The 15292-nt window shown below is 50.5% G+C and overlaps 1 protein-coding gene across 2 annotated transcripts in view; it reads right to left on the bottom strand.

The window, feature by feature from the left end:
- The window catches only part of LOC140403192 (disabled homolog 2-interacting protein-like), a 117233-nt gene that overhangs the window by 47267 nt on the left and 54674 nt on the right, over positions 1–15292 (bottom strand). Inside the window, exon 1 of one of the 2 annotated variants that reach the window (XM_072490937.1) lies at positions 9026–9158. The exons of the other annotated variant lie outside the window; for it this stretch is intronic. Coding sequence (XP_072347038.1) covers positions 9026–9065 — 40 coding nt within the window. The 5' untranslated portion in view covers positions 9066–9158. Of the gene's footprint in view, positions 1–9025; positions 9159–15292 lie in introns of those variants that run through there. 2 annotated transcript variants of the gene reach the window in all.

The raw sequence follows: 15292 nt of genomic DNA, 5'->3' as shown, positions 1-15292 counted from the left end.
CTGTGCTCCACAGTGTAAAGAATGCCAGCTCTCTGATCCCAGGCAGGATTGCGGAGCCCGGGAAGTGGGGAGTCGGCAGTTCCACCGTTGGGAGCAGGCGGCCATTTTCAGTTTATTTCCCTCCGGTGCCCGGCTAATTTCCTTCCGCGATCACGGACCGTCTCCGCTTCCACCGCCCTTGAAGGCGTAAAAAAAAATATTCATCATCACGTCACCTCCGTATCTCTCATCAAAACCGTAAATCTGAGTTCCCCGGCCCACGTGCCGTCGCCGGGATGTCCTTTCTGAGGCCCGATGCTCTTAGGAAACACAGTCCCCTGTTTGAAGATGAAAGTGGAGGAATGGTGGGCGGATACCACCTCATGAACAAGTCTAAAAGCCTTTCATCTCAGAAACACGCATCGCACCTCTGTCTCACACTCTGCCACACCGCCCAGCTTTCTTTCTCTGTTATTGTTGCGTGCGTCATAATAACACCAATTCTTCACAAAAGCCAACGCTGGGAGCTTGAGCAAACACCGTTGCTCATGAGTAATGTTGCAACATTATCAGACAGAAGGCCCTCAGTCTGAAGTAAGCCTTCCAAGTTCCTCATTGCTCCACAGGAAGAGGAGAACCCAATGTTGAACTAAAGTTTCTGTAATCGGTGGAACCTAGGTGTGTCTGACTCCCGGTTACCCCAAGTGGCTCAGGGATTCATGTCCACGGTGGTGGACATGAATTGCAGAACCTAAATGAACCAATTTCTCGTCCAGCGCCCGAAGGCCGCTCCGCGGAGGAGGAGCGGTCGGAGGTTGGGACCTGAAAGCGGCTAAGGGCGGAGCTGCAATCCAAGGAGGTAAAGGGAGGAGATGGGTACCTTCCACAACCTCAGGACGTCCCAGGCACTTTGCAGCCAATGAGGTGCTCTCGAAGGGACGTGACTGTCGCAGGGAGCCACTTTGCGCACAGCGAGATCCCACAAGCGGCGATGTGGTAATGACCAGATAGTCTCTTCTTGTGGGGGCGAGCGATAAATATCAGCCAAGACATTCCCCCCCCCCCCCATCCCGAGGCATGTTTCTCACCAGTGGGAGGCGGCCAGCCGGCGAAGTGGGTACCTCTCTGAACCGCTCAGCCAGGGGGTTGAGGGTTCAAGTCTGACTCTGGAGATTTAAGCCCAGACGTCCCGGCTATCACTCCAGTGCTGCACGGAGGGAATGCTGAGCTGCTCTCGCCGTAAAAATATGGTGATTATCACATTGGTGTTAGTGAGATCTTGTTACGACAAATAGCCTGTACTGATCCCTACGTTACAACAACAACCGCACAAAGTGCTTCATTAGTTGTAAAGTTCTTTAGGACAATAGAACCATAGTAAGGTTTACGCTGCAGAACGAGGCCATTCAGCCCATCGTCTCTGCGCCGGCCGCCGCTCATTGTAATGCCCCTATCCAGCCCCTGGTCCGTAGCCTTGCAGGTTCCAGCACTTCAGGCACAGATCCATTAAATGAGTCCAACATTTCAGCCTCAACAGCAATTCAGGCAGCAAATACCCGACACCCGCTGCGTGGAAACATTTTTCCTCGTGTCTCGTCTAATCTTTCTACCAATCACCTTAAACCATGCCCCTTGGTCATTGAACCCCTCCGCTAGACTTTCCTCTCAACCCTGTCTCGGCCCTTCTTAATTTTGTACACCTCAATTAGGTCTTGGCCTACTCTGTTCTCAGGAAAACAACCCCAGCCTACCCAATCTCTCCTCATAGCTGCAATTTTCCAGCCCTGGCAACATTCTTGTAAACCTCCTCGGCACTCTCCCCAGAGCAATTGGGTCTTTCCTGTAATGTGGTGACCAGAACTGTACACAAAACCCCAGTTGTGGCCTAACCAGTGTATTATACAGTTCCAGCATGACATCCCTGCTTTGTATCCCAAACGTCGCCCCAGAGAGGAAAGAATTCCATATGTTCTTTCTCGTCCACTTGTCCTGTCAAGGGCCTGTTGCAATGCACTCCAAAGTCTCTCACTTTCTCAATCCCTCTCAATGTCTTCTCGTTCGTTGACTATTCCCCTGTTTTGTTTGCCCTCCCCAGAAGCATGACCTCGCACTTTTCCGGATTGAATTCCTTCAGCCACCTCTCCACCCACTCAACCAAATCATTGATACAATTCAGGAGTCAACAGATATCCTCTTCGGCTCTCCGCTAAATCTCTAATATCATCCAGTTCCAATGAAAGCTAATCGACCTGAAACATTAACCCAGTTCTCCCTCCACAGGAGCTGCCAGACCCGCTGAGCGTTTCCAACCTTTCCGAACTTCATTTCGCATTTCCAGCATCTGCACCATTTTGCTTTTGTTCCAAGAAAGGAGCAGGTTAGGTTCGGTGGTGGCTAGTGGGGCAGATGAGAGAGCAACAGGTCAATAATTCTATAATCCAAAGATGTGGGCGGCTCGGTAGCACAGTTGATGCACAGCTCCAGGGTCCCAGGTTCGAGTCCCGGCTTGGGTCACTGTCTGTGCGGAGTCTGCGCGTCCTCCCCGTGTCTGCGTGGGTTTCCTCCGGGTGCTCCGGTTTCCTCCCACAGTCCAAAGATAAATTGCCCTTAGTATCCAAACAAAAAGGGTTAGGTGGGGTTACTGGGTTATGGGGATAGGGTGGAGGTGTTGACCTTGGGTAGGGTGCTCTTTCAAAGGCCGGTGCAGACTCGATGGGCCGAATGGCCTCCTTCTGCACTGTAAATTCTATGATGATTCTATGTGCAGGTGAGGTGGGGTTGCGGGGATAGGGCAGGGGGAGTAGGTAGGGTGCTCTTTTGGAGGGTCATAGAATCATAGAATCATAGAAGTTTACAGCATGGAAACAGGCCCTTCGGCCCAACCAGTCCATGCCGCCCAGTTTTTACCATTAAGCTAGTCCCAGTTGCCCGCACTTGGCCCATAACCCTCTATACCCATCTTACCCATGTAACTATCTAAATGCTTTTTAAAAGACACAATTGTACCCGCCTCTACTACTACCTCTGGCAGCCCATTCCAGACACTCACTACCCTCTGAGTGAAGAAATTGCCCCTCTGGGCCCTTCTGAATCTCTCCCCTCTCACCTTAAACCTATGCCCTCTAGTTTTAGACTCCCCTACCTTTGGGAAAAGATGTTGACTATCTACCTTATCTATGCCCCTCATTATTTTATAGACCTCTATAAGATCACCCCTAAGCCTCCTACGCTCCAGGGAAACAAGTCCCAGTCTATCAAGCCTCTCCTTATAACTCAAACCATCAAGTCCCGGCAACATCCTAGTAAATCTTTTCTGCACTCTTTCTAGTTTAATAATATCCTTTCTATAATAGGGTGACCAGAACTGCACACAGTATTCCAAGTGTGGCCGTACCAATGTCTTGTACAACTTCAACAAGACGTCCCAACTCCTGTATTCAATGCTCTGACCAATGAAACCAAGCATGCCGAATGCCTTCTTCACCACCCTGGCCACCTGCGACTCCATCTTCAAGGAGCTATGAACCTGTACTCTTGGATCTCTTTGTTCTATAACTCTCCCCAATGCCATACCATTAACTGAGTAGGTCCTGGCCTGATTCGATCTGCCAAAATGCATCACCTCACATTTATCTAAATTAAACTCCATCTGCCATTCGTCGGCCCACTGGCCTAATTGGTCAAGATCCCGTTGCAATCCTAGATAACCTTCTTCACTATCCACTGTGCCACCAATCTTGGTGTCATCTGCAAACTTACTAACCATGCCTCCTAAATTCTCATCCAAATCATTAATATAAATCACAAATAACAGTGGACCCAGCACCGATCCCTGAGGCACACCACTGGTCACAGGCCTCCAGTTTGAAAAACAACCCTCTACAACCACCCTCTGCCTTCTGTCGTCCAGCCAATTTTGAATCCAATTGGCAACCTCACCCTGGAACCCGTGAGCTTTAACCTTCTGCAACAACCTACCATGCGGTACCTTGTCAAAGGCTTTGCTAAAGTCCATGTAGACAACGTCTACTGCACTACCCTCATCTACCTTCTTGGTCACCCCCTCAAAAAACTCTATCAAATTTGTGAGACATGATTTTCCACGCACAAAGCCATGCTGACTGCCCCGAATCAGTCCTTGCCTCTCTAAATGCTTGTAGATCCTGTCTCTCAGAATACCTTCGAGCAACTTACCTACTACAGACGTTAGGCTCACCGGTCTGTAGTTCCCAGGCTTTTCCCTGCTGCCCTTCTTAAACAAGGGCACAACATTCGCCACTCTCCAATCTTCAGACACCTCACCTGTGGCTGCCGATGATTCAAATATCTCTGTTAGGGGACCCGCAATTTCCTCCCTAGCCTCCCACAACATCCTGGGATACATTTCATCAGGTCCCGGGGATTTATCTACCTTGATGCGCTTTAAGACTTCCAGCACCTCCTCCTCTGTAATATGCACACTTCTCAAGACATCACTATATATTTCCCTTAGTTTCCTAACATCCATGCCTTTCTCCACCGTGAATACCGATGAGAAATATTCATTCAGGATCTCACCCAACTCTTGTGGCTCTGCACATAGATGTCCTTGTTGATCCTTAAGAGGCCCTACTCAGTCCCTAGTTACTCTTTTCCCCTTTATGTATCTGTAGAATCTCTTTGGATTCTCCCTTGCATTATTTGCCAAAGCAATTTCATGTCCCCTTTTTGCCCTCCTGATTTCCCTCTTAACTCTATTTCGACAATCTCTATACTCTTCAAGGGATCCACTTGATCCCAGTTGCTTATGTACGTCATATGCCTCCTTCTTCTTTTTGACCAGAGTCTCAATATCTCGAGTCATCCAGGGTTCCCTACTTCTACCAGCCTTGCCCTTCACTCTGAAGGGAATGTGCTTACCCTGCACCCTGGTTAACACATTTTTAAAAGCCTCCCATTTACCAGCCGTCCCTTTGCCTGCCAACAGTCTCCCCCAATCTACCTCTGCAAGTTCCTGTCTGATACCATCAAAATTGGCCTTGCCCCAATTAGGAATTTTAACTCTTGGGCCAGACCTATCAATCTCCATAGCTATCTTAAAACTAATGGAGTTATGGTCACTTGTCCCAAAGTGATCCCTCACTAGCACTTCTGTCACTTGCCCTTCCTTATTTCCCAAGACGAGGTCAAGTTTTGCCCCCTCTCTAGTCGGTCCATTCACATACTGAATGAGAAATTCCTCCTGAATACACTCAACAAATTTCCCTCCATCCAAGCCCCTAATGCTATGGCTGTCCCAGTCAATGTTGGGAAAGTTAAAGTCCCCTACTACTACCACCCTATTATTCTTGCAGCTATCTGTAATCTCCTTACATATTTGGGTCGGTGCAGAGTCGATGGGCCGAATGGCCTCCTTCTGCACTGTAGGAATTCTATGGTTCTATTGTTGTGGGTCTGGAGTCACATGTAGGTCAGACCAGGCATGATTGGCAGATTTCCTTCCCTAAAGGACATTAGTGAACCCGGTGCGTTGTTACAACAATCGCTGAGAGTTTCATGCTCCCCCTTACTGAGCCGAGCTTTATAATTCCAGATTTTATTCCATTGCATCTAAATTCCACCAGCTGTTGTGGTGGGATTTGAGCCCCTAACACCTCGTGCATTGGCCATCTCCCTCCTTCCAATTAGCCACTACCTCGGTCTCTCTCTCTCTCTCTCCCTCTCTCTTTCTCTTCGTCTCCCCCACTTCTCCCTACGTTGCTGCAAGATCTTCAAATATATGCTCAACATTGCGACCGATACGAACACCACCCCTGTCCCCGCAACCTAACAGTTTCACTGCTGCAACAAACTCAGCCGCACAAATTGTCAGACCGATTTGGATTCCGTCTCACAAGTTGTCATTGGAGGACTCGAACTCTGACCTCTGGTCAGTGAGGCACTGCAGATTTGTAATGATTATCTACTTAGTTACCGACTAGATTAGGGTTTAGTGAAATTAATACCTGGCTCATTAAAGAAGTGTTAGGGAGGGAGTTCCCGGCTACAATCTAATCCGAGATTTCCGATTGTGCCAACAGGTTACTGGGGTGAAGCCAGCCAGTCTCAATGCTGTGAGAATGAGAGGGTGGTATAGCATGGGAGGCCATTCGGCCCTTCTAACTTGTGCAGGTGCTCTGAAAGAACTATCCAACTGGTCCAATTCACACTGTGATTTCTCCTGATCAAATGATTTATCCAATTCTCTTTTGAACATTTCTGCTTCGCCTTTGGTACCATTCCAGTAAATCTCTTCCACGGGCTCTCCCCAAGGCCCTGTCAGCCATTGCAGCTTGGTGCTCAGAATCTAACACAATCCTCCTCCAATTGAGGCCCTAGGCATTGTCGTATATGGGGGTAAATTGTCCTGAATGAGGCTGATTTCCCCATTGGGTTGAGGTGCAATGCTAATGGCCAGTGGGTGGAGGGCCTATCTCTTCTCCAGCGACCCAGGACTGGCTTACTTAAGTGCCAGCTTACTGCTCTTTATTCCTTCGCGGGGTGCTGGCTTCGCTTGCAAGGCCGGTGATTGTTGCCCATCCCTAATTGCCCATTATGCCCCGAGTTGGCCGGCGTGGGCTTGAAGAGTGAGTCTCACGTCCCGCTGTAATGACGTTAACCAATACTGCTACCTCAGCTGCGCTGCAAGTGTCCACTTCCTCGGTCGCACTCTTGCCTCTGAGGCCAGAGGGTTGGGGTCCCATTCTCGAAACAGGGCGGCGGGGCTAGTCGGATACAGCATCCACAAATGCAATGGGCTGAATGGCCTCTACCCTATGCTTGTAACATCCAACGATTGAAATCGCACAGACCTTGAGAAGAGAGGTTCCCTCCAGTGCCCTGACCGATATTTATCCCTCAACCAACAGGCCTAAGACAGAAATAATTGCCCACTCATCATGCTGTTGTTGGTGGGAGCTTGCTGTGAACAAATTGGTGTTCCCTCCATTACAACACTTCAAGAAGTATTTAACTGGTCTGTGAAGTGCTTTTGGACATTCTAAGGTCATGAAAGGTGCTACTTTTCCTTTTCCTTCCAACCACAGATTTATAAATGTTAATGGGTTATTGCAGCAACCAATGCTTAATTCATCATCTGTCTTAAACCCCAAAACATCAGTCTTCATAAAACATCCACTAACTTCCTTGGACACAACAAAGATGTTTGCTTGGATCCATTTCCATCCACATCCATTAATTGATGAGGTGAGGTGAGAGAGACTGCCCTCAACACCCAGGCAACATTTGACCAAGTATGGCATCAAGGAGCCCTAGCAAAACTGGAGTCAATGGAAATCAGAGGGGAACTCTCCACTGGTTGGAGTCATACCCGGCACAAAGGAAGGTGGTTGTGGTGGTTGGAGGTCAATCATCTCAGCTCCAGGACATCATTGCAAGAGTTCCTCAGGGTAGTGTCCAAGGCCCAACCATCTTCAGCTGCTTCATCAATGATCTCCCTTCCATCGTAAGGTCAGAAGTGGGGATGTTTGCGGATGACTGCGCAATGTTCAGCACCATCCGTGACTCCTCAGATACTGATGCAGTCCCTGTCCAAATGCAGCAAGACCTGGACAATATCCCGGCCTGGGCTGACAAGTGGCAAGTTACATTTGTGCCACACAAGTGCCAGGCAATGACCATCTCCTACAAGAGAGGATCCAACCACTGCCCCTTGACATTCAATGGCATCACCTTCGCTGAATCCCCCACAATCAACCTGGGGGTTACCATTGATCAGAAACTGAACTGGACCCAGCCATATAAATACTGTGGCTACCAGAGCAGGTCAAAGGCTAGGAATCCTGTGGCGAATAACTAATCTCCTGACCCCCCCAAAGTCTGTACACTATTTACAAGGCCCAAGTCAGGAGTGTGATGGAATACTCCCCACTTGCCTGGATGAGCGCAGCTCCAACAACACTCAAGAAGCTCAACACCACCCAGGACAAAGCAGCCCCGCTTGCTTGGCATCCCATCCACAAACATTCAAACCCTCCACCCCCGATGCACAGGGACAGCCGTGTGCACCATCTACAAGATGAACTGCAGCAACTCATCAAGGTTCGCTAGGCAGCTCCTTCCAAACCCACAATCCTACCATCTAGAAGGACAAGAGCAGCAGATACCTGGGAACCCCACCACCTGGAGGTTCCCCTCCAACTCACTCACCGCCCTGATTGGGAAATATATCGGCCGCTCCTTCACTGTCACTGGGACAAAATCCTGGAGCTCCCTCCCTAACAGCACTGTGGGCGTACCTACACCTCAGGGACTGCAGCGGATTCAAGAAGGCGGCTCACCACCACCTTCTCAAGGGCAATTAGGGATGGGCAATAAATGCTGGACTAACCAGCGACGTCCACATCCCGTAAATTAATATTTTGAACATGGAACACAGAGAATGAAATGAATGGAGTCCCGTTTGTCAGATCACTCCCATCAAGCAAAGCCGATCGGAAATCTGCAGTAAACACAGAACGTGCTGGGAAACAGAAGGTCTGGCAGCATCTGTGGAGAGAGAATTCCCCCCCCTTTAATTGTTGAAATATTTTCACTCTGCAGAGCTGCCAGACCTGGTGAGTTTTTCCAGCTGTTTTCTGGGTTTTATTGCTTTGCAGTAACTGATTTTTGATCTATTGGAAGGTGTTCGGTTTCTGAGAAAATCTCGCTGGAGAAGGTTTCCCCGTACTAAAAGCGTCCCCATTAACAGGCCCCATTTGTGGCTTATTAAGAGGAGTGGAACTTACTCACGATGCAGAATCTCTGTGGACCTCGAAAGTCACTTTCGAGTAATAGGGACGGTTTATTCTGCTGGGTGGGGGCTACATTGGATCTCTTACTACAACTATTTCAGTGGGAGCAAATAAAGTTAACGAACAGAGTGCAAAAAGACCTTTCCGTTTCGACATTACTTCTTTCTTAAGTTCGGCTTAATTGTAGAAAACGCCAAACTCAAGTGGGAGGAGAGATTCTTTTGCAGGCTTTGCTGAACTATGCACTCTGACATTGGTATCGCGTTGTCACTCACCTTGCGGCGCTCCACAGGTTAGCCATCGCTTCAAGCCCATCTTGACCTGTAGCTGTTGCGTTTTTCTTTCTGCCCAGGGCTCACTGTTTGCGCACCGGGAGTCTACAGCCTTCAGGCTGTTGGGCGTCTGTGTCACAACCCCTGATGTCTCACAGAACCTTTCCCAACACCGCCCCTGCCTTCTTTCCGGAGCACCCCCTTCACCCCTCCGCGCACCCTTCCCCCGTGAGCTCCTCTTGAAGTCTTTGCCGCTAACTAAAGTACTGTGAGCCGTCCCTGCGCTGCGCTGTCTCCCACATCACAGAGTGGTGTGTATCGCTTTGATCGTAACTGCCAACCAACTGCGTCGGTCACGTGGCTACGTCGGTCTGATTCAGAGGAAGCATCCAGCCAGAAATCTTAGAACTTTTCTACCTTCTTGACTTCCTGTTTACAGCACCAAGCCTTGCAGCCTGTGAGCTCCCCACCGCCACCCGTACTCACAATGAGGCCTGCCCTCGCTTCTTTAGATTCAAGGTAAGATTTCCTGGCAGCCTGACATCCAAATCCACCAGGAATGCAGCACTCAAGGAGGCCTTTCAGGCCTTCGGGCCTGGCTGGCTCTTGGAAAGAATTCTCAGGGTTAGGAGGGAGGTTAAATCAGATTGGCTGCGAGTGGCCCTCCACCTGCCCCTTCTGAGCTTACGGATGCTGTTGAGTAAACAATCAAGAGTTCTGTTCCTTTCCCAAGACACCTTGGGCAGGATTCCCCCCCCCCCCCCCGCCCGGTGGGTGGGAGAATCACCGGGGCGCCATGCGATTCGCGCCACGCCGCCCCGACCGACCCCCGCACGCGATTCCCCACCCCCCCCCCTAAACCAGCCGCAGTGCGAATCGCGCCGGCCGGCTCGGAGAATCGACGCAAACGGCGAGTGGCGATTCTCCGGCCCAAATGGGCCGAGCGGCCGGCGAAAAAAGTGACATTCCCGCAAGCGCCGTTCTAACCCGCTCACGGGCCGGTGGGACCTGGGGCTTCTAGGGCCGGGAGCAGCCTGTGGGGGGAGTGGGGGGGGGAGGGGGGTTCCAACCCCGGGGAGGCCCTCCGGAGTGGCCTGGTACACGATCTGGACCCACCGATTGGCGGGCCGGCCTCTCTGTCGGCAGGCCTCCTTTGTTCCGCCAACAAACCTGGATTCATGCGCCATTTTGGTGCGGGGCGGCCTGGGGAGGACGGCCACCGCGCGTGCGCTAGTTGGCACTGGCCCAACTGCGCTTGCGTGGGACCCAAGGCGTCGCGTCTTTTACCCGGCGCCGGGATTCTGACACCGCGCTGAGGCCCCGCCCCCGTAAATCACCGGACGCCCCTGCTAGCCTCACGGAGGGAGGACAATAGGGGTCTGGGAACGGGCGCCGACACCGGAGTAAAACACTCCAGGTTTTACTCCAGCGTCGGCACTTCGACTCCCGTTGGGAGAATCCCGCCCCTTTATTTTCCTTGTACACACTCTCTCCCAAACTCTATCACCACACCACACCAAACAAGGGCCACCTGAAGCCCCTTTACATATCAGTGTCAATCATTGGATACTTAACATCAATGAGACATCTAATTGGAATGTTGCTTAACCCATTCCTTAACACTCCTAACTCGTATGCAAGTGTGTAACTAATTTGACGTACAACATGGTTTGAGCTTAATTAGTTTCTGGATCGTATAACCAGAACGTGCATTGCAAATATAATAATATAATAACCTTTTATTGTTATTATATTATTATATATGCAATGCATATATCGAGTCACTGAGACATGGGGGGGGGAAATTGCGCAATCATAGACAACACTGAAGCTCATCATAATGTCATCTGGAGGTTACATCATTGCAGCGACTACGTTAATCAATGTATATCTGTATTTTAATCCTTTGCAGGGGTGAGGTCGCGCTGTGGGATATGCAGGTGGGAAAACAGTAGAACGAATTGTCGCCGAGAATCCGGACTGATTCTATGTTATTCTCTAAGTCTGAATAAAGATTGTAGACTTCCAGTTAACACAAATACTTTATTCAAAGGGTTTGTTCTGTTTCCAGAGCTTAACTAGATATAATACAGTCAAGAGGTATGACCAGTGAAGCTAAGGTAAGCTGCCTATGCTGAGCTGTCTCTGTCTGCTGCTGCTCACTAGCCCTGTGCTTCTGAAAGAGGCGGATCCTCCCTTGGGCTGGACCCTTTATACCCGTCTCTGATGCTGCCCTCTAGTGATGCTGTGGCTGTTACATCTGTGCTTTAGTCCCTGGTGTAAGTGCAGATGTATGTACAGATGTACAGATCACTACAGATTCATTCAAATTTGTCCAAGACGTGAATAAATTATTAAATGAGTTAAACTGCCTCCCGGTCTGCCTCTTGTCTTGAAAAAGCGTCAGGCACTTCCTGCCCGCCAAGTACAGCAATAGTCGTGACCACATTGGCCCGGAACCAAACACAAGACCGACCGTGGTCATGAGGTGCAGTCACAGAAAATCCCCCACAGCACCGTTCCCAGATTCTGCGTCTCGTTGGGGACACGAACACTGTTAACCGCTTCCGAGAGTTAAGGGTTTCTTCCAACAAGCTGAGCTATGCAGTTAACACTGCAAAGGTTCAGATAATACCGACAAGACTGAAACAGGTCATTCGGCCCTACTGGTCTGTGATGGTGTTCAGGCTCCGGGCAAGCCTCGTCCCACCTTCCTCCTTCTCGGCCTATCCCCTCTATTCCTTTCTCCCTTGTTCTTTTATCCAGTTTCCCCTGAAATATATCTGTCATTCACCTCACCCACTCGCCATGGGAGCATGTGCCACATTCTCCCCACTCTCTGGGAGGGGGGTTTCTCTGAACACCGGATTGGATTTTTTGAAAAATTAATTTACAGGATGTGGGCGTCGCTGGTTAGTCCAGCATTTATTGCCCAACCCTAGTTGCCCTTCAGAAGGTGGGGGTGAGCCGCCTTCTTGAACCGACGCAGTCCCTGAGATGTAGGTGTCATGATATTCAGGTGAACATCACAGCACATACATACACACATAATGATGGACAGATCAACGGACCAATCAACACACAAAACACGACAGCCAATCACGGACAAGAGTATACACAGTACAAAGCAGGGAACACGACACTTCCTGGGCACTCGAGCAGGAGAGGGCTCAGGGCACAGACCTCATTGCCAGCCACTCAGAGGTTCACCATGTGCTGAATACCGGAGTTTAATATGTTAATAGTTCATTGAAATAAAACTGTGTTGTACCATTCGCAACCGTGTTGGTTCGTCTGTGTATCAGAGTACCCAACACTTCAGTAGGTACACCCACTGTGCTGTTAGGGAGGGAGTTCCAGGATGTTGTCTCAACGACAGTGATGAACGGCCGATATATTTCCAATTCAGAGTGAGTGACTTGGAGGGGAACCTCCAGGTGGTGGGGTTCCCAGGTATCTGCTGCTCTTGTCCTTCTAGATGGTAGTGGTCGTGGGTTTGGAAGGTGCTGTCTGAGGAACCTTGGTGAGTTACTGCAGTGCATCTTGTAGATGGTACACATGGCTGACGCTGTGCATTGGGGGTGGAGGGAGTGAATGTTTGTGGAATGGGGAGCGATCAAGGGGGCTGCTTTGTCCTGGATGGTGTTGAGCTACTTGAGTGTTGTCGGAGCTGCGCTCATCCAGGCAAGTGGAGAGTATTCCATCACACTCCTGACTTGGGCCTTGTAGATGGTGGGCAGACTTTGGAAGGTCAGGAGCCATAAGAATCCTAGCCTTTGACCTGCCCTGGTAGCCACAGTATTAATATGGCTAGTTCTGTTCAATGGTAAACCCCAGGTTGTTGATTGGGGGGGGGGTTCAGCAATGGCAATGCCATTGAATGTGATGGTGTGATGGTTAGACCCTCTCTTATTGGAGATAGCCATTGCCTGGCCCTTGTGTGGACTGCTTCATTATCTGAGGAGTCGTAAATGGTGCTGAACATTGTGCAGGCATCAGCGAACAATTATCTATTTCCTGAACACAGTAAGAAGTCTGATAAACCAGGTTAAAGTCCAATAGTTTTGTTTCGAATCACTAGCTTTCGGAGCGCTGCTCCTTCCTCAGATGAGCAGTTCCTTCACCTGGGGAAGGAGCTGCGCTCCGAAAGCTAGTGATTCGAAACAAACCTGTTGGACTTTAACCTGCTGCTGTCAGACTTCTGACTGTGCCCACCCCAGTCCAACGCCGGCATCTCCACATGATGCCTATTTCCTGAAGACATTATTAAAACATGTGGCATTTTCCAATGACCATGATGCTGTGATTTAATGTGGGTTGGGAGACAGTGATTACAAATTCATTTAAGACTTGCAACCACAAATGCTTGAGACCTACCCTCTCAAACTCTTACAATCTCAAAGACGTCAATAGTCTCACTCCTCAGCCTTATATTTTCCCGTCAAGTCTTCGTACAGGTTAAACCTTGGCGTCTCGCTCAGAGGAAGTGTCTGCTGTGGGTCACGGGGCAGCTCCTCCATCAGTTACAGCGACCGCCTGCTCCACCTGCTGGCCAACAGTGCAATTTGCATTCCCACCTACCTCCTGCACTGCCAGACACCCACTCGGTCAATCCCATCTCCCCTTCGGAATCCGTGCCGGGATCTAGATCCAGGACCGCTCTCACTGCCGTGGTCAGGGGGCCTCCATCAAAGGGCAAATCACCGGGTGAGATCTAACCGGAATTTGGCAAAGTGCCGGGCTGGCACAGAAGGCTGGCGTGGAGTTCGCCAGTTCCACACACGCCAGTTTCCTCACGGAATCTTGAGCCTCGTTGCCGAAAATAAAGTGAGCGGGTGCGATGTACCGGCACCGTCACTCTAGCGGGGTGGGGCCTCGTAGAGCCGGGAACCGGATCCAAATGGATTGGGATTAATAAGGGGATCGGGGTTTTGGTCATGCCCGGCACTGGAGGGGTTCTGGAGGGGAGTTGTGAGAACAGTATCCAAGGTGGTGAAAGTCCGGGTCAAGCCAAGCTGGGGGCTAGCCCTATTTGGAGTAGCGGACGAGCCGGGAGTGCAGGAGGCGAAAGAGGCCGGCGTCCCTAGTAGCCCGGCGAAGGATCTTGCTAATGTGGAAGGAGGCGAAGCCCCCCAGCCTGGAGGCCTGGATAAATGATATGGCTGGGTTCATAAAGTTGGAGAGGATTAAGTTCGCCTTGAGAGGGTCTGCGCAGGGGTTCTACAGGTGGTGGCAACCGTTCCTGGACTATCTCGCGGAGCGTTAGATTAAGGTCGGACAGCAGCAACCCAGGGGGGGAGGAGGGGGGGGGATATCTTTCTTGGGGGGGGGGGGAGGGAGGGGGGGGAAGGGTTATTTTCTGGGGGGCATTTGAGCAAGAAAATACATGAATGATTCGGAAAACCGATATGTACGGGAGGAATCCAATGTACAAAGTTCTGTATCATATTGACTTGCCATGTTCATGTCTTGCTATGCGAGCTTTCTTTCTTTTGTGTTACGGGGGGGGGGGGGGGGGGGGGGGGGTTTGTTTGCATGGTTGAAAATTTAGATAAAAAATTCTTAATAAACATTTTTTTTTAAATAAGGGGATCAGGGGTTATGGGGAGAAGGCAGGAGAATGGGGATGAGAAAATATCAGCCATGATTGAATGGCGGAGCAGAATCGATGGGCCGAGTGGCCTAATTCTGCTCCTATGTCTTATGGTCTAATGGAGCGCCATCTTTAATGGGTGCCCTGACCAACGCTGCAGTCGAAATGCCACCAGCCCACACCACTGAGGTCTCGGAGGCCCCCAGCGACATTCATCGTTGGCAGCACCCCCCCCCACCCCCCCACTCCCAACCCGACTCCCATCGCTGGCATGCCACCTGCTCAGTGTCCATTCTACCCACCCCCACGCCCATCACACATGTACACACACCCCCCAACGAGGGTCTGCCCCTGGCACTGCCCCCTGGCATAGCCAGGTTAGCACTGCCACATGACGTCACGTCAGCAGGGTACGAATGTTTAGTGAGGGGGGATCATATGGTGGGGGGGGGGGGGGGCCGCTAAGGACGTGGAAATGTATCAACATTTATAAAAAGGATGTTCACGCCCTTTGTGGGTGAGAATCCCATGATGCCGCAGGTCCCTATTCTGTCCGCGCCACCTATTCCGCGGGCGGCAAGTGTGGTCCCGAGATTCCGCCATAGCATCCGGCAGCATGGAAGGAGGCCATTCTGCCCATCCAGCCTGTTCTTGATTTTGATAGAGCTATCAAATTA

Source organism: Scyliorhinus torazame, chromosome 27 (assembly GCF_047496885.1).
Source record: "Scyliorhinus torazame isolate Kashiwa2021f chromosome 27, sScyTor2.1, whole genome shotgun sequence".
In the NCBI taxonomy this organism is placed as follows: Eukaryota; Metazoa; Chordata; class Chondrichthyes; order Carcharhiniformes; family Scyliorhinidae; genus Scyliorhinus; species Scyliorhinus torazame.
This window is presented reverse-complemented; position numbering and strand designations above follow the sequence as displayed.